Source organism: Haemorhous mexicanus, chromosome 13, assembly GCF_027477595.1.
Source record: "Haemorhous mexicanus isolate bHaeMex1 chromosome 13, bHaeMex1.pri, whole genome shotgun sequence".
Taxonomy (NCBI): domain Eukaryota; kingdom Metazoa; phylum Chordata; class Aves; order Passeriformes; family Fringillidae; genus Haemorhous; species Haemorhous mexicanus.
The window spans coordinates 20639299-20664452 of NC_082353.1; the positions used below are offsets into that span (position 1 = coordinate 20639299).

The following is a 25154-nucleotide window of genomic DNA, read 5'->3' on the forward strand; positions in this document are numbered from 1 at the left end:
CTCCTCTTCCCGGAAGTTTCCGTTCGAACGCCTGCTCGGACACGCACACCCGACACGGCTTTCCGTATTCCAACAACGTTTATTAGGGACAGACCGCGGGCACAGCCCCCGCGGGGACCCTGGGGCAGCACGGCTACAGTTACGCCTCGGCCTTGGCCTTGGCTGCAGGCTTGGTGGCCTTGGCTGTCTTGGCCTTCTTGGCAGCGGGCTCTGCCTTGGGTGCAGCTGGGGCCTTGGCAGCTGCCAGCTTGGCCTGGGCCTTGGCTTTCTTCTCTTCCTTGAGTTTGTGCTAGAACAGACAGAGAGAGATGATCAGTCAGGGCACCACCTGAACGCCGAGCCCCTGCCCTGGCAGCCCCACTCACGTTCTGCGCGTGCCGCAGGATGGTGTTGCGCCGCATGGTTTTGGCGTAGGGGTTCAACTTGATCATGATTCTCAGGTTCTTCAGTGGGTTCTTCTTCAGGACCCTGCGCTGAATCTTCTTCCTGAAAAGCACAGCCATGTTGTATCGTCAGTGTATTCCACAATGCCACTTCTGCTAAATTCTCCCTGAAATCTGGACAACTGCAATTCCTTGTGTTTATACCCAGAAATTAAGAAATCCCAGCCTGAAACCAATTTCAAACCTCCCTGCACAGCTTTTGTTCATTAAATAAAATCACTCACTTTGGAGCACGCAGGGCCTTCTGGATTTCCTGGCTTCTCATGATTCTTCCAATATCTGTATTGGTCATCTTGTGCATTGGCAGGCTGCGAAACCAACGTTCAGAGAGTGAGCGGGCGATAAAACCATGGCTAATTCACCACAACCAGGCACTCCGGAGCAAGTCCCAGTATCCCTTCTCTGGGAGAGGGGAAACCCTGGCCGCACTCACTTGTAGTCGCTCTTGAGCGTGGCTGCCTTGCGCCAGGTGCCGTACAGATCGTCCAGCTTGCGGAAGGCGCTCTCGGTCCAGATGCAGAAACGCCCCACGTGGCCCCCGGGAGCGAGGCGCAGCAGGTTCAGCTTGTTCACGTTCAGCAGAGTGATTCCTGCAGGAAAGCAGGCAAAGCAACCCCTTCAGTTTGCAATTACAATTGAAGAATGCGAGGCTAAGCAGTGGACAAGATGCAGAAAGAGTCTGGGGGTTTTTGGCTTTGACACTACAGAGCTACACACACCTCTCAGTAAGAACATCTACTGAACTTTAAATTAACAACAATAAGCCTTTTTCCAGGGGCAAACTAACCAGCCTCATTTTTAACTGCCCCAAACACAGTTCAGGGCTGGGACATTTGTCACCAACACCCTAAACATCACCCCAACAAAGAACACATCAAGTACTTGCAGCCAGTCAGAACTTCCACCCAATCATGTGCATCAGAAACACGGACCATGAAGTGGAATCTCATCATTCCAGGCAGTGTCCCCACAGAGGAGAGAGTGTGTCCCAGGTTAATTACCGGGGATATTCCGGAAAGCTCTGATGATGCCGTTGTCCTCGTTGTAGATGATGCAGGGTCCCCGGCGCTGGATGCGGCGGCGATTCCTCATCTTGCCCTTCCCGGCCCGCATGCGCTGGGAGGCATAAACCTGGGAAAAGCAGAAAATGAACATCCCAGGAGCCCACAGCCCAGCAGCCAGATCCAAAAACACACTGCACGGTCAGAACTTCACCATCATCACTGCACATCTGCAACACGGACCGGTGAGATGTTCATCATTCTCCAGAGTCAAAATACAGAACTATTTGGAATCCCTACTCTAATACTGCACACCTGAATCACCTGTGTTCTGCCCTTCAGATCACACCTTCCCAGCTCACCTTTTTGATGTCATTCCAAGCTTTAAGCTTCTTCAGGAGGAGAACAGCTTCCTTGGTTTTCTTGTAGCCCTCAACCTTGTCCTCAACAACCAGAGGAAGCTCTGGAATCTCCTCAATGCGGTGGCCTAGACAGGATTTAACAAGACACTCAATGCTGCTCACTGACCTTGGCCAGACCATTCCTCAAGGTTATTGCTTTGTATATTCATAAATGATGTATGATAAATTAAATTCATGATAGAAATTCATGAAATCAGGTACAATAACGAGAGCAGTGAAGTTCCAGTGGTGTCTTAGAGGTCTCACTCACACAGGACTTTGTGTAGCTGAGTTAGTCTTTGCCTCCATGAACACAAATGAAACCGCACTGCAAGACTCCATCTAAGCCATCACAAGTACCCAACAGTGACTCAGACAAACAATTGCAGAGGCAGAATTCTCACCTTTAGACATGACCAGAGCTGGCAGGGCAGAGGCAGCCAGAGCAGAGCAGATGGCATAACGCTTCTGCATGATGTTCACCCTGCGGTGCCAGCGCCGCCAGGTCTTGGTCGGGGCGAACATGCGGCCGCCGCGACACATCTGGGAGCTGCAGTTAAGAACAACTTTTTGGAGCTTTCTTATCCCAAAGTGACTCCTTATTGCTTGCTCAGCATTAATGGGTCGTCAACCACCCGTGCCAGGACTCTGACAGCAGGCAACTGTCCCTGGGCACAGGGTAAGGCGCAAATTACGACATCATGGCAAGACAGAACGGGTCATGTGGTTTGAGTGGGAATCACATCAAATCAAGTCTGAGCTGCAGCCACTACCTCAAGAAAAAGATTCCATCTCACATTTAGATAATTAAAAACGTTTCTGCTGGCTGAGTTCGGTGCCCCCAAAGCCAGCACAGCCATGGAAGGATACGTTGCCAAAGGCACCCTGGCCAGAGCGGTGAGTGCCACCACCCCGGACACGCGGGATCCGAGCGACAGCTCTGCCAGTACCCCATGATTCAGCACTGGTCTGGTGACCTGCAACAGAGAGAGACACCATCAGGGTCATTCGGGGGACATCACTGCCATGCTCCCACAGCCAGAGGGGTGCTGTACTCAGGGCACTGATCAGAACTTCCACCCAATCATGTGTCTCAGAAACACGGACCAATGAAGTGGAATCTCATCATTTCAGCATAACAAATCTTGATCAATAAAAATTAATCCTAGTCTATTAATGTACTTGATTCTGAATTAAGATCTTTAAGACACTTATTTTAAGCTTGATCCTCAATCTGGAGGTCTGACTTGGCATTGCTATACCTAGCAAGTTAGGATGTTTGTGTGAAACTTAGAAATAAGGTTAAAAAGGCATGTTCCTAGCACAGACTTCTTGAGAAGCACAAACAACAAAAGCAAATCTAATAAATGTCCATTTGCAGGAGTTTTTCCTTGGTGAATGCCTCAGGCAAGTCTCATGAGGTTACTGTGGAGCAGGGATTTTCACCTGGAACACTTTGAGCCATTCTATATTTCTCCTGGAAAGAATGATGATTCCATCTGAGGACCTTGGCACTGTGATACTTCCAGCAACGTGCACTTCAAGCAAGACAACAGAGTACCCCAAAACACCACCTCGATGCTCCTCAGAATAATACAACTGCTGTGTTATGCTGCATTTTAAATGCTTTAAAACCATTTAAAACCATACTGTTAACAAACGACCTTGCCTTTTATGCAGAACCCCACAGATAAATGCTACTCTTATCCCAACTCCAGCCTTATTTCCATGTGAACCCCCCTGCAGTGTAGCCCTGATGCCTTGTAAGACTGACCTAGAACAGAGGCTAGACGGAGTTACAGGGAGGCTTATTTATTTGAAGGCTTCAATGGATCCACCTTGGGCAGCACAAGAGCCCAGCCAGGGCTAAACCCACAAGGAACCAAAATGGTCACAAAAATGGATGCCTGGTCATGAGGTCTCACATTTTATAAGTTTTTGTCTATTAGCATATTGGAGTTGATTATCCGATTATAGCTTTAGCTTATGAAGTCCCATCCTTCTTGTTTTTCTCTCTTCAGTTCATGTTGTTTGTGCTCTTGGGCCTGAGATTTGGATCATTTGTCCTTGGTCCTCAGCTAGAGCAGGAATTGTTTTGCCTCCCTGCTCTGTGCAGAGAGCTCACCATCCCCTATCACGAAGCTCAGACTAAAGCAGTGCACACACTGCAGCACTCCAGAACCTGAACACCACAAAAGCCAAATGCTGAGGCAGTGCCCAGGCGTACCTGCGAGCTCGCTGACGGCGTAGGGCTGCCGGTTGTTCTTGCGCAGGTTGGTGTGCACGAAGTTGACCACGTCGGGCCGGATGGGCGCCTTGAACACCGCGGGCAGCGTCACGTTCTTGCCCGACGCCTCCCCCTTCTCGGAGTACACGGAGATCAGCGGCCGAGCGCAAGCCTGGGGAAGCACAAACCCTTTCAGTACAAAGTCAGGTGAACTCCTGGTGTTTGAAACCCTCAGGTATTGCTCAGAACCAAGCAGTCGTCAGCTCAGCAGTGCCAGCACGATGACAGCAGGCAACTGTCGCTGGGCACTGGATAAGACGCAAATTACGTCATCACAGCAATATTGTACTGCAAAGCTCACCTCCAGAGAACTACACCTGAGTTTCCAAGGCATTTACATCATTCAGCCTCCGGGCTCTCTAATAAGCCCCTTCAAAACTACTTCCCAGATACTATTAAAAAAACCCACCTATGTTAACCAAACATTTGTAATCTGAACTAGGAAATGCTGTAACCAGTTCGTCAAACAGTGTCAGAGGACACCGAACAACCTCTGGTGCTTTAATATTTATGCACTGAAAAATTAAGCTGCTCTCAGCACCGGCTGCTTGTCAAAAGGCTGAAAGGATGCCTAAAAGTAGCCAGAGGATGAGGAGCACCCTTTAAAAAAAAAGTTTTAGCATTATGTTGTATCGGTTGTTAATTAATCTGGTGGTAACAGTACAGGCAATGCATTTTGCTTCCTCTTCCCATTTTAGTTCATTTTAGAGGTATTAAAATGATTCAGAACTTCAAACTAAGTAGTTGATAGCACTAGAAGGGCCATCTCTGCATGTGACACTGGTCACAAGTAAGGCTCTGGCCTCTAGTGTAAACCCAGAGACCCCAACACAAGCAACAAACTTGGCCAGGGTAAAGGCATCAGAGCACAATCTGAGCTGTACTGGCAAGATTCATTTGCAACCTGATTTTAGACCAAGGCCTCTTAAAACCTGTTTTGCAAGAAAAATAGATTAAAAAAAGAGACATATATAAGCCGTTTGTCCCACTCTAGATGGGCGCAAAGGCTCCCGTGGGGCCAGTTTCGCTTTAGATATATACATAAGGAAACTACAAAGCACTGGTAGATGGCGATGGGGACCCATCCCATCCCTTCCCGTGCCCAGGAAAGGAGAACTTTGGGCCGACCAGGCCGAGGTCCCTCCCGCGGCCTCCCCGGCCCAGCCCCGCTCGGTCGCTCACGGGCTCCACGCGGCCGCCGAGCACTGACGGGCCCAAAATGGCGGCCGCGCGCCCCACACCGCCAGCTCGGGTCTCGATCTACCCGTGGCTCGGCCCTACCCGCTGAGCCCTGTTCCCCCGGCCCGGCCCCGCTGCCCTCCACGCTCCCCCCCCGGCCCCCGCTGCCCCGGGCCGGGCCCGGCGCGCCCCTCACCATGGCGGCGGAGCTGCTCGTGCGGCCGCCCGCCTGCGCCGCGCCCCGACCGGAAAAGGAAGGACTCGTCACCTTCTCGTCAATACGTACATGTCCTTCCGCGTTCTGACAGCCGCTTCTGCCGCGCCGGCCGGTCAACCCCCGACACCCAGTCCAAGTTCCGGACCGAGCTCCAGCCCCGATCCCAGTCCCTATCCAAGTCCCTTCGGCCCCGTCGCGCCCATCCCGAGCTCTCCGGGCGCCTCTGTCTCGCTCAGTTCCCCGCCAAAGCGGGGGACTCTGTGCCGGCGGAGGGATCCAGCGTGACGCGTCACCCTTCCCTCACAGACATTGCGTAGCGCCGGCGGGCGGGAGGTTCGATTGTGACGGGCGGCGATGGCGGCGGAGCGGCGGCGCCGGGCGGGCGGCGGCCTGGGCGGGCTTCTGCTCCGGTGAGGGTTGGGACTGTTCCTGGGGCTGAGCGGGCTCCTGCTCCGGTGGGGATCGGGGCTGTTCCTGGGGCTGTCCGGGCTCTTGAACCGGTGTGGATCGGGGTCACTGCCTGGGGGTCTCCGCTGCTCTGCTGAGGGAGGTCTGGCCCCGCTTGTGGGGAGGCTGCTGAGGCTCCGGTTGTAGCCTTGGAGCGTTTATTGTATCTAGGTAATGATGCTGTTTAATGAGGAAGGCTGAGGAGAAAGGTCGTGTGTCTCAACGTTTTCTTTTCTTTCAGGATACTTAAAGAAGGAAAGGACAGTATCCCCGAACATCCCTATCTCTATGAGGTAAAATCGTACACTGGTTTGGGTTGGAAGGGAACTTGAAAATCATCCCGTTTCTCCCCCGGCCATGGCAGGGGCACCTTTCACTATCCCAGGCTGCTCCGAGCCCTGTCCAACCTGGTCTGGGACACTGCCAGGGATCCAGGGGCAGCCCCAGCTGCTCTGGACACCCTGTGCCAGGGCCTGCCCACCCTCACAGGAAGGATTTCTTTCTAATTTCCAATCTACATCTCCTCTGTCAGTGTGAAACTGTTCAACCTTGTCCTGTCAACTCCATCCTCTTAAAAAAACTGCTGAAATGCAGTGTCTCTATACAGTGAGTTTAAAAGTTTTGACCTTTTTTTTTTTTTTTTTCAGACTGATGTAGAGATCTCATTGGTTGGTGGCAGTTGCAAAAATCCTGTTGAAAAATTTTGGAACGGAAGCAGTACAATGTATATTTTGCAAAAAGCTGTAAGTGTGCTTGGTAGGCATTGAATGTAATCCAGACTTTTGAATTCCCATCAGATGTTTTTCACACACCTTGCAGTTTTTGACTTACATGCACGTTTCTCTTCAAGACACACAGTGAAGAAAGCGACTCCATGGAGGAATCAAGAACAGATGATGCTGTTTATGCCTCTGAGGTCTTGCCAAAGGAGAGTCCTGGAGCCCTGGCTCTTTCTGTTGGAAGAGCAAAGTAAGTGTGAAAGCTTTCTCTCCCCTTTTGAGGGGGTTTTCTTTTGTAATTCTGTGTCTTTTTCTAATATTCAGAATCTGTATTTTCAATCCCCTAAATAAAATTACTCAGTTTATGAGGAGCTGTGACTGTTTTCCATCCTGCAGGATTTGGATAAGTACTTGTGAGCTGGGCTGTTGGGTTAATGGGATTCACTGGGTGTAGATGAGCCAAAAAAGCTCACTAAGACTTCAGTGGATTGTTTTTTGTAAAGCTCCTGTTAAAAATAAAGTCCTAAAAATCTTATGTCTTTGGTGTTATTACAATACCAATGCATGGTACCAAAATGTGGTTTACCTAACTCATGTATTATTTTACTTAGCTTAAAATGCAATACTCAATTATCTTTTTGGAGCCTTCAGTCTACATTAATATTTTGTGTTATTTGCTGGCGTCTTACTTTCTCCTGTTCCTGTTTCTAGGCAGTTGATTTCCTTGTACACACTGATGCAAAACCCAAACATGGCCTCCCTGGGGATGAGTGACCTGCCTGTGCTTCCTCCCCTGTGGGCCAGGTGTGATGGTTCTGATCCTCAGCACACCTGCTGGATTGGAGCTGAGCCTCTCAAGGCTGGAAACAAAGTCACAGGGCTCAATATTTACCTGGTTTCCTGTGATGGTAAGGTGCTCATGGTGCATAGAAAATTAAATGAGGAAGGCTAAAAAATGTGGGAATGATGTCAGAATGCTGTCTTTGTTCTTTGTGTGATACTGGCTTGGAAATGCTCTGTATTCCTGGTCTTAATGAGCAAGAAGGGATTAAGATAAGAGAAAAGATGTTTTTAACCAATGCTGGGGGGGAAATGGCTTTTTAATCTACTCAGTGCACCTGTAGCTGTGCAGGCCTACCTCAACTCATTTATAAACTTTTAAACTGCTGCCATTCAGCATCTTACACAACCCCTGACTCATTCTAAACATTTGTGTATGTTCATATCAGCTCTTATCACCAACAGAGAAATGCAAGCAGAATTCCAGCTTTCTAAAGGACAGCACGAGTCATGTTTCACTAACTTGAGTATTTGGGAAGGAATTTGAAGTGCCAAATTTCAATTGTGTCAAATGGGGTTTTTGATTCTCACTTTTTTCCTTTCCTAGGTCCTACAGCTGATAAAACCTGTTTTCCAAACCTGGAAGAGCTCAAAATGGAACATAAAATAAGACATCATTCATCTGTTGTAGGTTTTTATGCTGTCATGGCTTTAACTGGAGTTTAAAAACTCCTTTTTGGGATTTATGATGCTGGTTTGGGGAGGCTTTTTAGATTCTCTATGGAAACCACCTCAGTATGATTCTATAGTATAAGTCTGATTTCAGGTCATGTTTATAATGCATTTGTCTGGTATTAACCCTTTTTTGCATGCATGTGAGATGCTTTTAAAATTACTTTGCCTGTGGTGTGTTGTTGTTTTTATTTTTGAAATCCATTCATTTTAGGTGACAACAAAAGGATTTGCTCGGTATGAGCTGATTGCAGCTGCTGCAATAGAGGACACCATTGTAGAATCTGGAAGCAACATCTATGTGGATATCACATGGAATGGCGTGGAAAAGATTCTGGAGACTCCCCCAGCGATCTCTGCTGCCACCCTGGTAAGTCAGGATGGAAAAGGCAAATAAACCCAAGCCCTTGGCACAATTCACATCATGAGTAGTATAAGGGATTGAAGATAAAAGCTGTGTAACCTGTTCATAACCTGAATTGTAAGTTGTACAGACATGCTTCTCACTGATGAAAATTTTAGGACACTTGATTTCTAAAGTTTGAAACTGGAATAAACTTGTGGAACTTTCAGAATATTGCCCTGGAGTCGGGGGACCCCAGAAGTCCTGTGTTCCAGCTGTACCAAGAGCTGCAGTTCCTCTTGGTGAGTGCAGGGGACAAATTCCCATTTCACATTTGCATGGAAGGGGGATTTTATGTGCTCATCATTTCCTTTCTTGAAAACTTCATCAGACCTTTCAGAGATAACTTCAAGTGTTTATTTTAGCTGAAACTTTGAGCTCAGTTTTAGAAATCTTGAATAGAAAGAGGGCAAGTCATCCAGGAAATTCTGAAAATTTGTAACTCCTCGTTAGCTGTGCAGAGATTTGTGTTTCTTGGTGAAGTTGTCTGTGAAAGATGACACATGCAGGACTCCCAGGAAGAGCTGATTTCTGTTGGCTTTTTCCTGCTGCTTTTAGGCTTTGGCTGAAGGTCTGAAGACGGGTGTGACTGAGTGGCCTGAGCCATCAGAGTCTGAATCAGCTCTTAAACTGGTCCAGGATTTTCTGACTGGTAATTGTTGCTTGTTCCATGGGGAGGGAGGGGTGTGGCATTTCACAGGGATGAAAGGGAATTCCACATACAACTTTTAAAGCATTAGAACTGGGAATGTTCATTTCTGTGCTGTAACCACTGCACAGAGTAGTTAAATAGGTTAATACATATTTGTCATTTTTCTTTGTCCTAATATCATAGATCAAAGTAATAATAATAATAATAATTAGTATTTTAAGAAAGTATTTTCAGACTTTATCCTTACCCAATAAAACCAGTTTTAAAGGACTCAATTCTGTTATTCAGTGTATTTGTTATTTATAATGTGCCTGGGGATTAATGATTGGTTTGATGACACTTTTCATAGTGGTGGAACTTTTTTTTTTAACTACTAGATTTAAAGAAGAAACTGGATGGAGATTATACATTTGAAGACAAGAATGAAACAGAGGTGTGTGCAATTTCCTAACAGCTACTTTGTCATTTTGCTTCCATTTTTACTGCAGAAATTTCAGATTTTGACTAAATCTTGTATATTGTTTATATGTGTAAATAGTGATGTAAAGGAATGTGGATCTCTTGCTTTCTGTTTCTGCTGTGTAAAAATAAAGGGAAAAGGTCTGATTTCTTCCAGGAATTCTGACATTTCTGCCATTGCATTCTATAATTAATTTGCTTTTCTTGCTAAAATTGGTTTTGGTGCCAATTTAATACTATCAGTTGAATATATTTCTTATCTAGTGTTTTATAGTATTGTGAAGCAATGGGCAAATTCAAATTATAAAAAATGTATTTGGTTATATTAAGCTATTTTTTTCCCCTCTTAGCTTACAAGGAAAGGTTTAGGTCTATTTTCTATTAAGAGAGAAGCAGCATTTTGTTGATAATCTAAGAATATATTGGTTTCTGTGTCACAGAACTATTCTGTATCAGGATTACAGGGAGGTAGTTCTCTGCTCTGAGAATTTGTGTCTCTGGATTTTGGCCTCCCAGGCACTGCTGGGTACACAGACAATACCTGGCTGAGATCTGAAGTCTCTCTGACAGTGGCTTTTGTTTCCTGGCCCAAGGCTAGCAGTTATCCAGTGTGATAATTCTGTAAAGAATCAGACTCACTTTTAAATAAAAGTATGCTGCCAAATACTGTGTGGTAGTTTCCCTGGAAAAAAGGAGGAAATCAGTGATGCAGACAGTTTTGATCTCTGGAGAAATTCAGATGTGGAAAGTTTTTGACTCTAAGGCACCATTTTTCACTGAAGACCCATAAATTCTTCCAGAAAATCAAATGTGACACAGCTGCTGTGGACAGTTGCATAAAATCAATCTTTGGTGAGCGAGGAGACCTGGATTTCACTGGACAATTATGGTGCAAAATGAAAAGTAAGTGTATTGTGACCTATCTGTTTTCCTTTCATTTTCTTCTCTATCTGCTAGACACTATTGCTTTTTCAGGGACATTCCTATCCCTTTCTGAGTTTTAAGGACTCATCAGCTCTTCAGAAAATTGGTATCAGCATTACCAATTGCTCTCTTCCTAACAGAGCCCATTTTAGGGATGTAGGATGATCTATTTTCTTACAACCTTCCAATAACTAACCAGCATCTAGCAGGAGATAATTTCTTTTTGTTTGATTGCAAAAGGTATAAAACCATTGGTAGTTTCTCTAAAGCTAAAACCCATCTGCTCTGAAAACTTTATTATTTCTTTTTCTCTAGATCTGAAGGACAGTTTTCAGTGTATACAGAATTCACTGGTCTCTGTTGATTGGTTTGTCATTGGTTTTTTTTGGGTAACCTTTTTTAAAGTCATCATATGACAAAGCTGCCAAAAAGTTGTGCAGTCTGTAATTTCAGCTCTCTTTTTAACGGAGGGGTTTTGTTCATGCAGGGGTGTGTTGGCCTGGTGTTATTGACTTAACAGCCAGAGAAAGAGCCTGGATTGATAATGAAAATGCAGTGGTTTTCTTTCCAGGTGTCAGTTCCTATCAGGAGTTAATAGACTGTTTCACACTGGTCATAAAATCCCTGGAACGTGGTGAGATACAGCCATGGGTACGTATTTGTGTGTTTCTCAATAGAAGTTAAAATTTGGGATAGAGTAAAATGCAGTTCTCATCCCTTCACTGCCCCTCACTTGTGTTGTTTTTAAATTGTGTTTCCCTGGTGTTGAACTTCTGAAAGTCTTGTTTCTTTTTAGATTCATCAGGGGAGTAGCAGTTTCTTAAGTCAGTTGATCCAACAGTCCTACCATGGAAAGATGGAGGATGTTTCCCTCAGTGACATCACTCCCATTCAGATGCTCCTGGAGGTTGGCTTAGAGAAGATGAAGAAAGATTATGTCAGTTTTTTCATAGGTGAGCCTGACACTTGGTACCAGCATTAGGAATTCAAGAGAAATGTGTTCCATGCAGGAAATAATGAACTTTTGGGGTAACCTCTATCTCTTCCTTCCCATTTGCAGAAGTGCAGTTTCCAGCTTCCTTAATAATGGGACTTTTCAGCTTTCAAATTTCAAAATTTTAAAAACTTACTTGTTTCAAAAGAAGCATAGCTTTGTGTTTTACTGTTGTTGATACCCCTTCATTTCTTTTTGGCATCTGTCATCCTGTTCTCATTCTTTGTTTATTTGCTTTTTTATTTTCACTACTTTTGTAAACCTGTGTGTCCTGAGGAGAGTGGTTGTCTCCAAGAACACGGTGGGTTTCCTCATTGTGCAGCCTTGGTGATCAATGAAATCATGCCTGGACCATGCTACTTTAGAGGGGTTTTCTTGTTTGGAATGAATGATCGTGTCAGTAAATAACATCACACTCCTGCTGACTTTGTCCTTTAGTAGATTTCCTGTTTGATCACCTGAACATTGCTTATATTTCATCTGATACCATATATTAAATTTTAATTTTTTTCCTGCTGTTCCTTTTACAGGCCAGGAACTTGCAACAGTAACCTACTTGGTGAGATGCTTTATTTTTATTTTATGAAGCACAGCATGCTTAGCTGATGGTGGGATGCAAATCATATGAGCTGAGAAACTGAACTGCAGATCATGAGGCTGGAAATGTCAGAAATGCAGAAATGTCATTGTTTTGTTTTCTCATTCCAAGATAATTCCCCTAATATCTGATCTGGGTCACTGTCAAGGCAGTGAACCTTTGTCACACTTTGATGGACTTTGTTCTGAGTCTGCTGGGCCACTCTAAAAATCTTGGCTTCTCTAAAGAAACAGGAAAATTATTTCATTTGCTGAGGGTGTGTTGTGTGTCTGTAGCAATGGAGTGCTCAGGTAAGAGCAGAAGCTCTTTGCTCTTCCAGGATTACTTCATTTCCACGGCAGTGGAGCTCCAGGAACAAGTCCACCGTGTTCAAAAGCTTCACCACATGCTGGAAATAATGGTCAGCTGTACAGGCTTACTGCAGTTCAGACATGAGAACCTCTTCCCTTTGACACAGTAATTATTTCATTTCCTCTTTTGCTCTTTAAATGATGATCACAAATAGAGTTTGTTTGGCAGTTCTAAAGAAGCACCAAAATGTTGGTGATAGTGAGACTGCAGAAAGAGGAGTTGGATCTTCCTGCCAAATTTTGCTTTGGGACTAAAACTAAAAAACTAAAACTGAAAACTAAAGAAAATAATAAAATGTGAGAGTATAGTTAATTTTGCACAAGGTTTTTGCTCTGTTGTACATGTATTTCTTTAAAGAAAGTAACCTGATATCTCTTGTAGGATTTGCATGAAGTATTACAAGGAAAACCCTCTGAATGAGAAGCATGTGTTTCAGCTGCCCATCCGACCAGCTCTTGTGAAGAAATTCTATCAAAAGTAAGAGAAATTTCAGCATTTGCAGCATAAAATTCAGATGTGGCTGAATACCTGACTCAATTTTGGTGTTTTTTGATTGTTCTCTCAGTGACCTCCCTGAAGTCTGGAGGGTGGAGATAAGCAGTGGGCATGGACAGAAGGAAGTTAAAACAACGTGGCAAGTTAGCACCAATGCTCCTGTTGAACTTGGGACATCAGACAATTCAGGTGGGGAATGTTAGTAGTGAAATGAAATAATCAAAGCACAAACTTCAAACAAATTCAGTTTTTATCCTGAGTTCGGCAGGTCTGAGCTTTATATTTACTTTTCAGCAAAAGCAAAATGCTATTTTGCTTTCTACTGAAAGAGTGAGGTGGTATTTACAGAATTAAGGGTATTCAGAAAGTGGTGATTTTTTGCCTTCTCACCTTGGCTGAATTATGTTTTTAGAGTTAAAATGACAGAATAGCTACAAATATGAGATGATTGACACCCCAAAAAATCTTCCAGCTTATTTCTAAAATGTTTGCTAATGAATCTGAGAAGAGTTTTGAAGAGAAATTTCCATGTTGTTAATGCTGGTCTCAAGTCAGAGAAGGTGCAAAGGGGAGAGGATCTGCCTTGCTGCAAGCAAATGCAGAACAAGTGGAAAAGCATCAGAATGGGGAAGAATTAAGCAGAGAGACTGGTACAGAAATGATTTGCCTTTTTGGGATGAGGTTTGATGTGAGGGTTTGGTAAATCTTCCCTGTCACTGATTCTTGTCATGAAGTGCTTCAGTAAAACTGCACTTTGAAAACTGTTCTGGAAGCTGCTGTTAGGACTAATCTGGACTAATCTCTACCTTCTAACAAGAGTGGCTAATCCCAGCTTTTCCCTTTGTCCTTGCAGGTTTCTTGTCTGACTCCACAGTAAATGGAAGCATTAAAGAAAGGCTGTATTTTATTACCATGACTCAGTGCAGTCAGGTGCAGTTCACTTAAGCTGATGTTACTGAGCAAGCAGGACTGGAAAGGTACAGAAAGGGGGGAAGTTTAGTGTTTTCTGTCCCAGCAGAACCTTTAGAAACTCTGGGCTTCAAACAGTTTATCTTCACTGATTTATTTGCTTTATTCCACTTAAGTGGGACCTTCACAGCCACAATTCACCTGTAGGCACCTCACTTGTTAAAAATGCAGGGCAATTATGACTGTACAGTATAAATATTTTGTAAATATGGCAGATATTTTTCATATATTTACAGGCATTCAACAAAGTTGTGCACTTTGGGGTTTCATATTTAATTTTTTGATCATTAAAAATGCAATCAGACACTGTTCAAAGTGTGAATTATCTTAACCAACAAACCAAGCAATATTGTTATGTTCTCCTGGGATCGAGGGGTTCTTCATCATCCTGAAGGATTTGGAAAGCTCTTCATCCAGGGCCTTGGGATCCTCAGCCACTCTGGGTTTCTTTGTCCCTGCATTTATATTTTGGAGTACTCTTGACAATACTTCTCTCTCCTCTTCAAATTATTTTATTCCTTCAATGTGAAGTGAGTTATTTTAACAGTGTTGTCTTCTATGTTTTGCATAATTTTTTTTAAAAACAAATTCAGTATAATTGGCTGGACATAATCATTTAAATATGTTGGCAGTTGCATGTGTTATGTTGATTAATCAGTGAGGTAACATTTTGGTGGTCTAATTTAAACAATTCCATGGTTTTGTACATGCTGACTAAATAATCTGAGATAAATATTTTGTATTAAAAACTCAACTATAGGTAGGTAAGAATAAGGAAACCCCCCAATATTCATGCTTTAAAAAATTATAAATTATAGATTATTATTATAAATTTTTATAACTTCTGGTTTTGAGCAAAGTTATATTTCAAGTACAGCCAGCTGGATTGTGGAGCCAAGTTTTTATAGTACTTGTTTCTACATGCAGTAGAAGGCAATTTAAGGCGGAATATTAATTTTGGAAGTACTTGGATTACTTAAAGTCCACATTTTTGTGTGTAATATATTATAAAGTTGTATCAGGTAAGTTTAAACTGCAGGGGTGTGGTTTAAATCTGATTCAGAAGTTGTCGCCTTGGATTACTCCCTTCAAACAACTCTTCTCCACACCTAAATAGCAAGGTATATATTATCCTAACTTTTAGACAATAGTAAATTCATATTTAAGCAGTGCTCTTGGAATATTTAAGTCCTTTTATATTTTAAAATCACATGTCTTTCTTCAAATAGCAATTACATGGTAATCAAAATGCTGTTGATGAACAGACTGAAATCAGAATTTGCGAGCAGCTTTTAGTCACTTGAAATTTGTACTGGCAAGATTTGAATCACTTTACTCTTAACTATTTTTCTGATTAACAAAATGTGTAATAGTTTCCTAAATAATAAGGATTGTAAAATCTACTTTAGAATCAGTGGAAAGAGAATGTATTTTGGTAAAAACAAAAAGATGTTTTGGGAATTGAATAGAAAGATGATAAAAGCTCTAGGTGGATTGGTAAATAATGTTTCATTACAGGGGCATGAAAAGAAGCATCTGTGGTAAATTTAAACTGCTCAAATAAAGCAGTTGCACCTTAGATCTTTTGGCAAGTGAAGATGTGTGCAAATATCAATCTTAGCTGTGGTTTCGAAGGTAGAATATGAGGAGCACAATACTGATGAGAATGCAGAGTGTGAAAACTGTAGGAAGAACAATCTCTGTCACCATTTCCATGTGAGCAATCAGGGAATCTAAAATTTGAGAAATGAGGAATATGTAAGAGATTTAATCCCCTGGAGTACAGTAATACCTAACTTAGAGTTAACATAAAGATTTTTTTGAACATAAAAATGTTGACATTGGCGTAAACAGCAAACAAAGCAAACAGAACTTCCTAAGTCTGCCAAAGCTGGGGCAAATCCATGATAGTTTTCCCTCTCTTTTTATTTCTGAAGACATATCAGTGCTCAAAGGGCTGCAGAAATTGTCCTTGGTGTGAATTAGCTGCAGTGCATTAACAATTTACTGGTCCTCTGATATTTATTTCCCTCACCTGAAGGTGAAAGAAAATTGTCAAAGAGAAATCCTTGGGAAACTTTGGCCCTTTTATGGTTGTTCTGTATCTGTTTGAAAAATTAAATGGGTTTTAGTTTGTAGAACTTTATTCCACAGAGAAGCCTGGAAGAGTTCAGTAAACCCCGTTCATTCACACTGAAGATGACTTGGAAGTGGAGGCTGAGCAGGATTAGGTTAGGCTGACTGCTGGGATGTTTCCTACCATGTGGAGTTTAGCTCATCCTCTTGTGAGAACCTATAGTAGTTATTTGATCTTAATAAAATCCCTACTCCAGGAATTCTGAAAGGTCCTGAATTACACCAGGAGGTTTTTAGGTGTTCTGGATCAGTTGTGTTGGGGTTTCTTTGTTACCAACAGCATCAGAGCCCAAATTTAATCTTAGGCCGGTCCTCAGCCCTTTTATTTATTTTTATAGTTCCACTTTATGTAAAAGTCAAACATTTAGAGATTTTCTGACTGTGGTTTTCTTGATTGTCTGGGTTTGGTTTGTGTTAGAAAAAGCATTCAGGAGTTTTGTTTTAAGGAGAATCCCCAACCTCAATTTTAAGTAGTAACTCTTCCAGTTCCTGTATTTCAGTGACATCCACAGCTGATCCATTTAGCTACAGTGGTTTTAGCTGGAGACAATAAATACAAACATTTTTCTTTAGAGGCTTGTAGTGCTTTTGGGGAGAAAATACCTTTTAGCAGCATTCAGAGAGCAATTTAATATCTGAACTTTACAGGATCTGCTTTTATAGATCAAACCAGAGCCCTCCTTACCTGCAGCAAGGTGTTGGTGTGTGGCAGAGCAGGTGTCCATGGCCTTCCGGTGCCAGTTTTCCACCTGGGAAGGGTGACACTTCTGTGAGACTGAGCATCCTCCTCACTCCCACAGCTCCCTCCTTGTGCCTACAATGAACTTGAACCCACTTCATTCTACCAACACGTGGGTTTCTGAAAGTTTCTTTGTGGTTTTTATTCCAGGGTATTTCTCCAAGTTAATGGTTTAAAAAAGTTTTTAATGGCACATAATACATTCCAGTTATTTTCCAGTAGGGTAGGACATCTGTGGAGTTTTCTGCCTAGAAATCTGACAGCTCTGCTAAATAACTTCTGATGGAGAATTTTTGATTTCATCAGTAAGTCCAGTTAGAATGCTTTAGAAACAGTAATTGAGTCTGTTCCACTTTCAGTGCCTGAATATCTCTGCATCAAAGAGCTCCCTATTTTACAGAATCAAAGTGTCACTTCTGTACCGTATTCATACCAGTTTTTTTCTGAAATTCAATGTGATATTTGCACATAAATCAAAGGAAAAGGAAAAAAAATCAAAATTAGCAGCTGACATCACCTCTCTTGGATTTGGGAATCCGTTTGCACTGATAATCTTTTTATAGTAGTCAACAGATGCCTTTGGGTACCGTGGTTTGTTCTTGTTTTTGAAGTCAATGTGGTAAAGCCCAAATCTTTCAGAGAAGCCTTTGTTCCATTCGAATTTATCCAGCAGTGACCAGGCAGTGTAGCCTTTGACATTTACACCATCGTTTAGAGCTGGAAACAGAACACAAATCACTGATAAAGGTGGGGTTTGTCCTTCAAATATGGTTCTGTAAATGTTTGGGTTTATAGTAGGAAGAGATGGGGAAGAGGACAGAAAAAGGAAGTACAAATTAATTCAGATTCTTTGAAATCATTGTCTTTAGCTTAGAGGTTCTAGAGCTTTATGGGCGTGGTAATCTCTCCTTTCTGAGAGTGGAAACTGAAATATTGCAGTATTAAATCTCAGGTAGGTTATTGTAGTTATTTGTATTAATATGTTTGCTTGGGTTGACATTTTGGTGAAAATTTGAGTCTGGTCTGCTGTCCATTTTGACTTGTGAATAGTTATTCCTCTGTGATGGAAAGGACAAAGTAAAAAGTACTCCAAAAGTCAAATCCTATAAAGCTGTTTTTAAGTGACCTTTGAGTATCTCATTGATGTATCCCTTCAGGTACTGGATCCTCCACTCATCACACAGCTGAGGGCACTGCACAGTTTCAGACACTCCATTCTCTGTCACATAAATCAGGGGGTTCCCATACTGGGTCTGCAAACAGAAATGTTTAAATCTCTTCACATAAAATTTATTTTGACAGAATATGTGAATTAGCAAAGTGCATTAAAAGCAATTTTCTACGTTTACTTACCTAAGTAAGAAAAATGTGTAGTAGGAATTTTAGTTAACTGTGAGGCTTATTTTAAAATGACTGAATTTTGTAGTTTTCTGAGCTGAAATTAAGAGGTTTTTGGCAAAGAAAATTCCCACTAGGACAAGACCAATAGCTGGAACTGTTGAAAATCTAAATCTAAACCAGGCATTTTGTTTGCTTCCTTTATAATTAAAGATCTGCTCTACTCACCTTAATGAAGTTGAGCAACCTTCTGAACCCCCAGGGCACAGAGTAGAGCCACTTAGGGCCTGGGGCTGGCCAGTTGGGGTCCACCAGTTCAGCCAGGTCAGGGTCAGTGTGGTAACTGGACACTTGGAGGAAGGGAAAGCTCTTCTGCAGAACATAACGAGTGGTAAAATGACCAATTCCCAGGAAATCCGAGGTGCCTTTAATATAGGTTTTCTCTTGCACTGAGAAAGTTGGTAATCTTGATGTCCCCAGGCCCTGCTGGGCACTCTTCCTACCTAGCAAAATAATTATAGGAGACAACTTCTGAGGAGCACAGAAATGGGTGTTCTTTATCTCACCAGCAATAAATCATGGAATCATAAAATCCTGGATGGTTTGGGTTGGAAGGGACTTTTAAAATCATCAGCTCACCCCCTGCCAGGGGCAGGGACACCTTCCACTATGCCAGGGTGCTCCCAGCCCCATCCAGCCTGGCCTGGGACACTTCCAGGGGCAGACCCAGCTTCTCTGGGCACCCTGTGCTGGGGCCAAATAGGGTTTTCTTGAATTTAGTGTTAATGTTCAGGACACCTGAGCTAAATTGGTTTTTTAAGAAGAGATCACCTTTCATCCTTTTGGTTTGGAGAATTAAGTTGGGTACAATACATGGAGAAACAGTGATTTCAAGTGTCCTGGTGTGTCCCCAGAGTGCTTTAGGAGCCGTGCCCAGCCCGGGGGCCTTTGCCTTGCTGTATCTCCCCTGTGCCCTCACTTGACTAAAGCACACAGTGTCCAGGATGACACAGCTCCCCTGTGATGTGCTAGAAGTGTTGATCTATTCATGTCACAGCTACTGGGACTTACCTACATAATTCTTCATAACTTCTGGGTAGTCCCCTCTGTAAATGGGGTTTGCAAACCATCCCAGGTGGAACTGGATGTACCTTTCAGCAGCATCTCTGTCTGTCTGGCTGTGTGGATCAACAGGTTCCCCCCAGCCACTCGTTAGGGAAATTCCAACCATCCCTTAAAACAGAGGGACAGTTCTGCAGTTCTTGAAGCCCTTAATAGAAACAGCAGCACAAGCACAGAGTGAATTTTCATTACCTCTCTGCTCCCTGCGCCAGGTGGTGTTGTAGGAGTGCCAAACCTTGGCATGAGTCTGTAAAAAATAATGTTAAAATGAAATAAATCCTGTGCACATTTTCATCCCTTATGGCGTGGAAAGCTGGTGATCACTTTTTGCACTGGGGTCTGCCTGAAAATACCACAGAATTTCTTTTGTGTTTATTATAGAAACCTTGATTTCATGTAAGACATCACAAAATCCTTTATGCAAGATTCCTTCCCTAAATGCCAGGACATGCAACATGGAGCTGCCACACAGTCCTCAGGACAGGGCTCTGTCCCATGACTCTGCTCTTTGGATGTCTTTCCCTAATTTATTCAGGCAGATGAAAGTTCATTTTTACCAGAGATTTCCTGAAGTCACTTGCACCATTCAGGTGCATTTCAACAGGCCAGGATGTTTGTTTCTAGACTAACCTGGATGTTTTCTTTTTCAACCAGCTTGAAACAAATTAAAAGAGACATTTATAATATAAGGAAATTCAAATTGTTGCAAGTGTTAAGTCAAGTGCCAAACATTGGTAGTGCCTTGGATTCTGCCCTGGAGATGTAAAGCCAAATGATAATTTCAGTGTCCTACTTAAAAATTACAGGGCTGTGAAACTACATTTCAGTTTAAGGAGTGAAATCTGATAAAAGTCCTGGATTGGCACATAATTTCAGGAGTTTTTTTACTTTAATGATGTGATGAGCAGCTTTGTAGGCGCCGCAGCCACCGAGCTTCAGTCCTGGCGCGTGTTCTCCTGTTTCATAGCCCTTTTCAGCCACTGCCTGCAAACACACAGAGGCACAGTCAGTCCTGCTCTGGGCTCCAGAGCCGGGGGATGTGCTCCATCCTCTGCATCCTGTGCTCCCCTGCTGGGCTGGCCCTCTCCAATCCCCTCTTCCCTTCCTTGGCTCCCATTTCCTGCCTGCTTGGTACTGAGCTGTGGCGGTTTGGGAGCAGGGTGTTGGTGAGGAGGGTTAGAGGGGTGAGCTGAGGGATGGGGAAGGGTAAATAAAGACTGCCTTTCCAGTTCCTAATTTCAGTCTCTCCAGCTGAGGAATTTTCAAAATTTTCCTGGAATTTCATGTCTTAAAACTCTTGTGCAAAATCTGCCCACTGAGATTTTTGGCCACAAAGATTAGTGGTTTAAATCTTTCCCCTTCCCTCTCCCCTTCCCTCCCCTGGAGAGGGAAGGGGAAAGATTTTTTCACCTACTCTCCTCTAGTGTCACTTGCACAGAATTTTGGGAACAGAACAATTCAATGGGAGAGTTTGGAAGGAAAGCATTGATGACTTACCCAAGGGTTGCTGAATGTAATCCAGTGTTTCACACGGTCACCAAACTTCTCAAAACACAGATTTGCATAATCATTAAAATAATTAATCATGCTTATGTTCTGCCAGCCACCATACTTTTCTTGGAGAACCTTAAAGAGGTTAAAAAGCCTTATTGATTGCTTTAAAAGACTTTTATTTCTATTTAATTCTGTTTCTAGATTAGAAAGAGATTTTTCAAAACTTCATTGCACATAAAATCCAAATGAATAGGAAATATTTGCAAATTCTTAAAATCATGCAGGCTTCTCTATTTTTTTGAAAGTACTCTTAGTTCTTAACCTTAAGAAATTATTTCTATCAGAAGGCTTTATTTGAGGTGTTTCACCAATTTAAATATTGTCTGACCTGTGGCAGATCCCAGTGGTAGAGGCTCACAATAGGGGTGATGTTGTTTTCCAGAAGACTGTTAATTGTGTCATTGTAGAACTGTATTCCCTTCTCATTCAGTTGCTCAGCTGATGGAAAGCACAGACAAGGAATTACCTGCATTGGTTCCCAAATAACTGGAAGGACAGAAATCTAAAAATATTAACCAAGGAGTTTTACATTACAGTGTTGGGAATTCTGTAATGGTAAAATGCAGACAAACAGAAATCTGTGTAACAGGAATGTTGAACAACTGAGGGTTACTCAGGAGTAAAATTCCCTACAGATAAGAAGATTGGGAAGAATGTGGTGAAATTGTGCTTACTTTTGATGCCTGTGGGCATAATCCTTGGCCATGAGATAGACAAGAGGTAGTGATTCACCTTCAGCTCCTTCAGTAACTGAATGTCATCCTGTGAGAAGAAAATCCAATTAACACATCCTGAGGCCGAGCAGAATAACTGCAGATCCTCATCTGTCTTAACTAATTCTGAATGCAGAATATCTATGAAAAATTTGCACAAAAGAGGATTCAGTCTGGATTTTTCTGATCTTTGAGGTGATGGCTCATTCTGCTTGAGGCCGTCCTCTTTAACCACTTTTTGTTTTGACAGGCCAAAGAAGTCCTGTAATGTTTTGTGCAACTGTGGAGACCGAATGTTTGCGCTGCAGAAAAATGAGCTGAGGTTTTGCCATACTATCATATTTATATCAGAATTTGTGTTAGAAAATAATAGAGGCCTGTAAATCTTGACTTCAAACATTTCAGTTCAGGCTCAAAAACATAATTACTTGGACTTTTCTTCACTGTCTTATACTGGAATGAGAAAACCCCTGAAATCCCATATGAATATATGTTCTTTTTGCTAAGAAATTATACATCTTCAGTGTTCAATGAAATTAGAAAATTGTGGTATTTGTGCCAATGCAAAGAGAATTCTGATGATGAAAGCAAAGAGTGCTCTGATATAACGAGGACCGGGTAAGTGGACAAATATAAGCAAGTTTTAGAAAGTATTTCTAAATCCAAATAATCTTTGTGTCAGTCTCTTCTGGTGCCACACCCTAGGGCAGCTCAGAGCCCCAGCTTCTCTGAGAGACTTTTTAAGCTGTTCTTTCAAACTTCTGCTGGTTTGAGAGCTCAAATGAAACCTCTCGTGCATTTTCCCATTTTAGGAGAGTAAGGCATAGTTTCTTTTCTCTTAGTTCTTGCTGAGACTTCTGGTTCTTCCTTGAACTTCATCTACATGGAGAAACCTCAGGGGAATAGAACTTTTATTAAATTAGTTGCAATTCCAATTATGTAACAATTATGTAACCCTGGCTGCTCACAGTCATTTGGATTCCCCTTGCTGTGTATCTGTCTTTCCTCCAGCACAGTAATTTCAAAATTGGTTTTGATGGTATTAGCCTTGGAAACATGTTGTGAACAGAGCTGCATTGATTATTTGTTTGTTATCCTTTCAAAAAATGGACAACATTCAGACTGAATCTTAAAGCCTCTGAAAAATACATGGAAAATCTCAGACATGCACACAGAGAGAAAAAGTTAATTTTATTTAAAGGTTAAGTATGTTTATTGTATTTCTAACTAAGCATTTGGACTTCCTGCAACATCTACAATATTTTTTGGACACAAAAATCCTGAAAAGCTGAGATGTATTTGGGAAACACTGGGATTATTGCTTCTATGAGATTATAAAGGAAGAAGATTTTACTGTACTGATGAAAAATATCAGCACTTGGATTCCTAAGCTGAATAACCTTTAGAGCAGCTAAAGCTGTTCCTTCAAAATGGAAAGCAGGACTGAGGAGTGGCCCCAGCCCATTTGCAGAGGTGCAGTTGGCTCCTCCTGAGCCATACCTTGACTCTGTAGTAGCCATCGCAGGCGGAATCTCCCGTCTCGTTCCCCAGCACCTTCCCTTTCCTGTGAGTGAAGGCATCCCAGATGCTCGGCCCTTTGCCATCCTTGTCCCAGGCCCCCTCGGTCTGGTAGGCAGAACTCCCCACACCCCACAAGAAACCTGAAGGTAAAAACAGGGCAGTTATTGGGACATTTTTCTGCTCAGTGGTCTTGGTGCTAAATGTTCATAGGAGAGAGGAATTGGAAGCAAAAGGAAGCACTGCTGGAGAGGCTGAGGTTTTCTACATTTCAAAATGTGTCTGTGCCTAAATAGTGTGAAAATGGGGAATAAATGAAGGTGTCCTGCTCTGATACACTGCAAAAAGAAATGGCATCCTTTCATTTATTAAACCTGTAAAATCTGTATTTTACAGTGATGAGGTAGGGCATCGATAGCATGACAGAAATGTCTAACTGTAAAAAACAAATCAGGGTTCCACATCATTTCTCCCTGCTGGCTTTCATGGTAGTTTTAGCAACTACAACTTTAGATGATGTAAAATATACAGACATATTCTGGATTTTTTTCCTGTTGTTACATAAAATACTATATCATAAATGACTTAAAAACTTGAGTATGAAAACCAGTCAGTGCCTGTATATTTCTAGTTTTGATTTTGCTTGGATGAAATGTGTTTAAATATGTGTTGAAGAAAGGATAAGGTTTGTAAATCCATACTGAAGAGATTGGATAATACTGAACAGCTTGAAACAAGCCCAGCACAGTTATTTCACTGATTTCTTCAATTAGCTGCATAACGAAGGGTGTTTTAGTTTATTTCATTAGTTGTAGGTAATTTATAAAAAAGGAGAAGAGTTCTCAGGTGTGCCTTGTTGCACTTGGATATGAGCTGTTCTCTGTGAGCCTGTCCTTGTGTTTCCTGTTGAAGTGGCTCTGTGGAATGCAGGGTCTCGTGGATCCCTGGATTCCCAGGAGCACATCCCAAAGCGCTCTGCATCCCGCAGCCACCTCCATTTCTGTTCCTGCCATCTCCCTGGAAGGACAGGGAAAACCTCTGGGTCACTTCCTTGTGCAAAGGAGCAGGTCTAGAACATTCCAAGCCCCAAACCAGCTGGCTTTGGGCCATACCAGCTGGGAAGGTGCCGTAGTAGAAGGAGCCCGGGTTGTTCTTGGTCCACGGGAAGTCCTCGGCCACGCTCAGTGCCATCACTGCCACCAGCACAGCCCAGCACCTCAGGGTGTCCCTCCTCATCCTCACCAGCTGTCCCTGCCAGGGAAAACACGAGAGCTCTGTCAGCAGTTGCTGCTCCACAAATTTGGGGAGTCAAAAGGGAAAAGCTGGTTCTTTTTCTGGTGTATGGGAACTATAATTGAAGGCTGAAAGTTTGGGCAGAGTGGAAGCAGCAGTTAAACTTCTGGCAGGGTGGGGAAAATGAGGGAAGATTGATCCCCTCAATCAAAATTATAATTATTAGAAGCCAGATATTTAATGTTACTTATCTTTATTCTAAAGGTCTCTTTGTTGGTACCTATTTTGTTCTGAATTTCAAACTGTCCCACAAATATCAGTAAGTAAAACCCTCTAGCCATGACAAAAAGAAACAATTATGCTGGTAGCATATTTCCACCTGTCATGGCAACAATCCCTGTGGAAGTTGAAAAGGAAAACTAAAATTTGCAATTATTGCTGTTTTAATTAATTGCAGCTTTTATCTTGACGTTGTCCTTTTTATCCAATCCCAACATCAATTTTAAACTGTGACATCTAGTTAAATTTTTAGAGAGTTACATTTTAGCCGAGTTAAAGTTTCAGAAGGGCCTTTTAGCTAAGCACTGTTTTCCCAAAATTGATACAGTCCCCAAAGGATGTTTTACATTCCTGAGCATCTGCTGGTGAATCTGAAGATGGGGCTGGGCCATGAGGAAAAGCAGAACAAATATTTAAAATAATAATGTTTTGCATTGGAGTACCTGACCTTCTTTGCAGGTTGGCTCCTGA

At 42.6% G+C, this 25154-nt stretch overlaps 3 protein-coding genes and 4 non-coding genes across 8 annotated transcripts; 1 reads left to right on the top strand and 6 right to left on the bottom strand.

Moving 5' to 3' along the window:
• Nucleotides 1-59: 59 nt before the first annotated feature.
• On the bottom strand, nt 60-5821 carry RPL4 (ribosomal protein L4). Its single transcript, XM_059858716.1, has 10 exons — nt 5508-5821; nt 4073-4244; nt 2716-2822; nt 2250-2388; nt 1807-1931; nt 1445-1574; nt 877-1033; nt 668-751; nt 366-486; nt 60-289 (listed from the first exon to the last, which is right to left on the bottom strand). Exons 1-10 carry the CDS (start codon nt 5508-5510, stop codon nt 140-142), a joined length of 1188 nt encoding a protein of 395 aa, XP_059714699.1. The 5' UTR covers nt 5511-5821; the 3' UTR covers nt 60-139.
• Nucleotides 1332-1401, bottom strand: LOC132333605 (small nucleolar RNA SNORD18). The gene has a single exon (XR_009488211.1). It is a non-coding gene; the product is annotated as a small nucleolar RNA SNORD18 (small nucleolar RNA).
• Nucleotides 2453-2552, bottom strand: LOC132333606 (small nucleolar RNA SNORD16). Its single transcript, XR_009488212.1, has one exon. It is a non-coding gene; the product is annotated as a small nucleolar RNA SNORD16 (small nucleolar RNA).
• On the bottom strand, nt 2909-2979 carry LOC132333604 (small nucleolar RNA SNORD18). Its single transcript, XR_009488210.1, has one exon. It is a non-coding gene; the product is annotated as a small nucleolar RNA SNORD18 (small nucleolar RNA).
• Nucleotides 4312-4412, bottom strand: LOC132333607 (small nucleolar RNA SNORD16). Its single transcript, XR_009488213.1, has one exon. It is a non-coding gene; the product is annotated as a small nucleolar RNA SNORD16 (small nucleolar RNA).
• Nucleotides 5822-5831: 10 nt separating the features above from the next.
• Nucleotides 5832-14353, top strand: ZWILCH (zwilch kinetochore protein). The gene is made up of 18 exons (XM_059858711.1): nt 5832-5938; nt 6217-6268; nt 6623-6718; nt 6826-6944; nt 7406-7602; nt 8082-8161; nt 8421-8576; nt 8780-8851; nt 9168-9261; nt 9639-9694; nt 10521-10623; nt 11216-11295; nt 11441-11597; nt 12169-12197; nt 12556-12692; nt 12969-13064; nt 13153-13271; nt 13936-14353. The coding sequence occupies exons 1-18, from the start codon at nt 5883-5885 to the stop codon at nt 14025-14027; spliced, it is 1791 nt and encodes a 596-aa protein (XP_059714694.1). The 5' UTR covers nt 5832-5882; the 3' UTR covers nt 14028-14353.
• Nucleotides 14354-15540: 1187 nt separating this feature from the next.
• On the bottom strand, nt 15541-24415 carry LCTL (lactase like). 2 transcript variants are annotated; one of them, XM_059858712.1, is made up of 13 exons: nt 24284-24415; nt 23154-23314; nt 21615-21702; nt 21269-21378; nt 20884-21012; nt 20275-20370; nt 19579-19633; nt 19336-19497; nt 18493-18767; nt 18053-18179; nt 17444-17643; nt 16873-16936; nt 15541-15784 (listed from the first exon to the last, which is right to left on the bottom strand). In XM_059858712.1, exons 1-13 carry the CDS (start codon nt 24405-24407, stop codon nt 15669-15671), a joined length of 1707 nt encoding a protein of 568 aa, XP_059714695.1. In that variant the 5' UTR covers nt 24408-24415; the 3' UTR covers nt 15541-15668. The 2 variants fall into 2 exon arrangements, with proteins under 2 accessions (XP_059714695.1, XP_059714696.1); XM_059858713.1 differs by lacking the exons at nt 16873-16936; nt 17444-17643; nt 21269-21378; ... (1 more) ...; nt 23154-23314; nt 24284-24415 and having other exon boundaries at nt 20884-20973.
• Nucleotides 24416-25154: the final 739 nt, after the last annotated feature.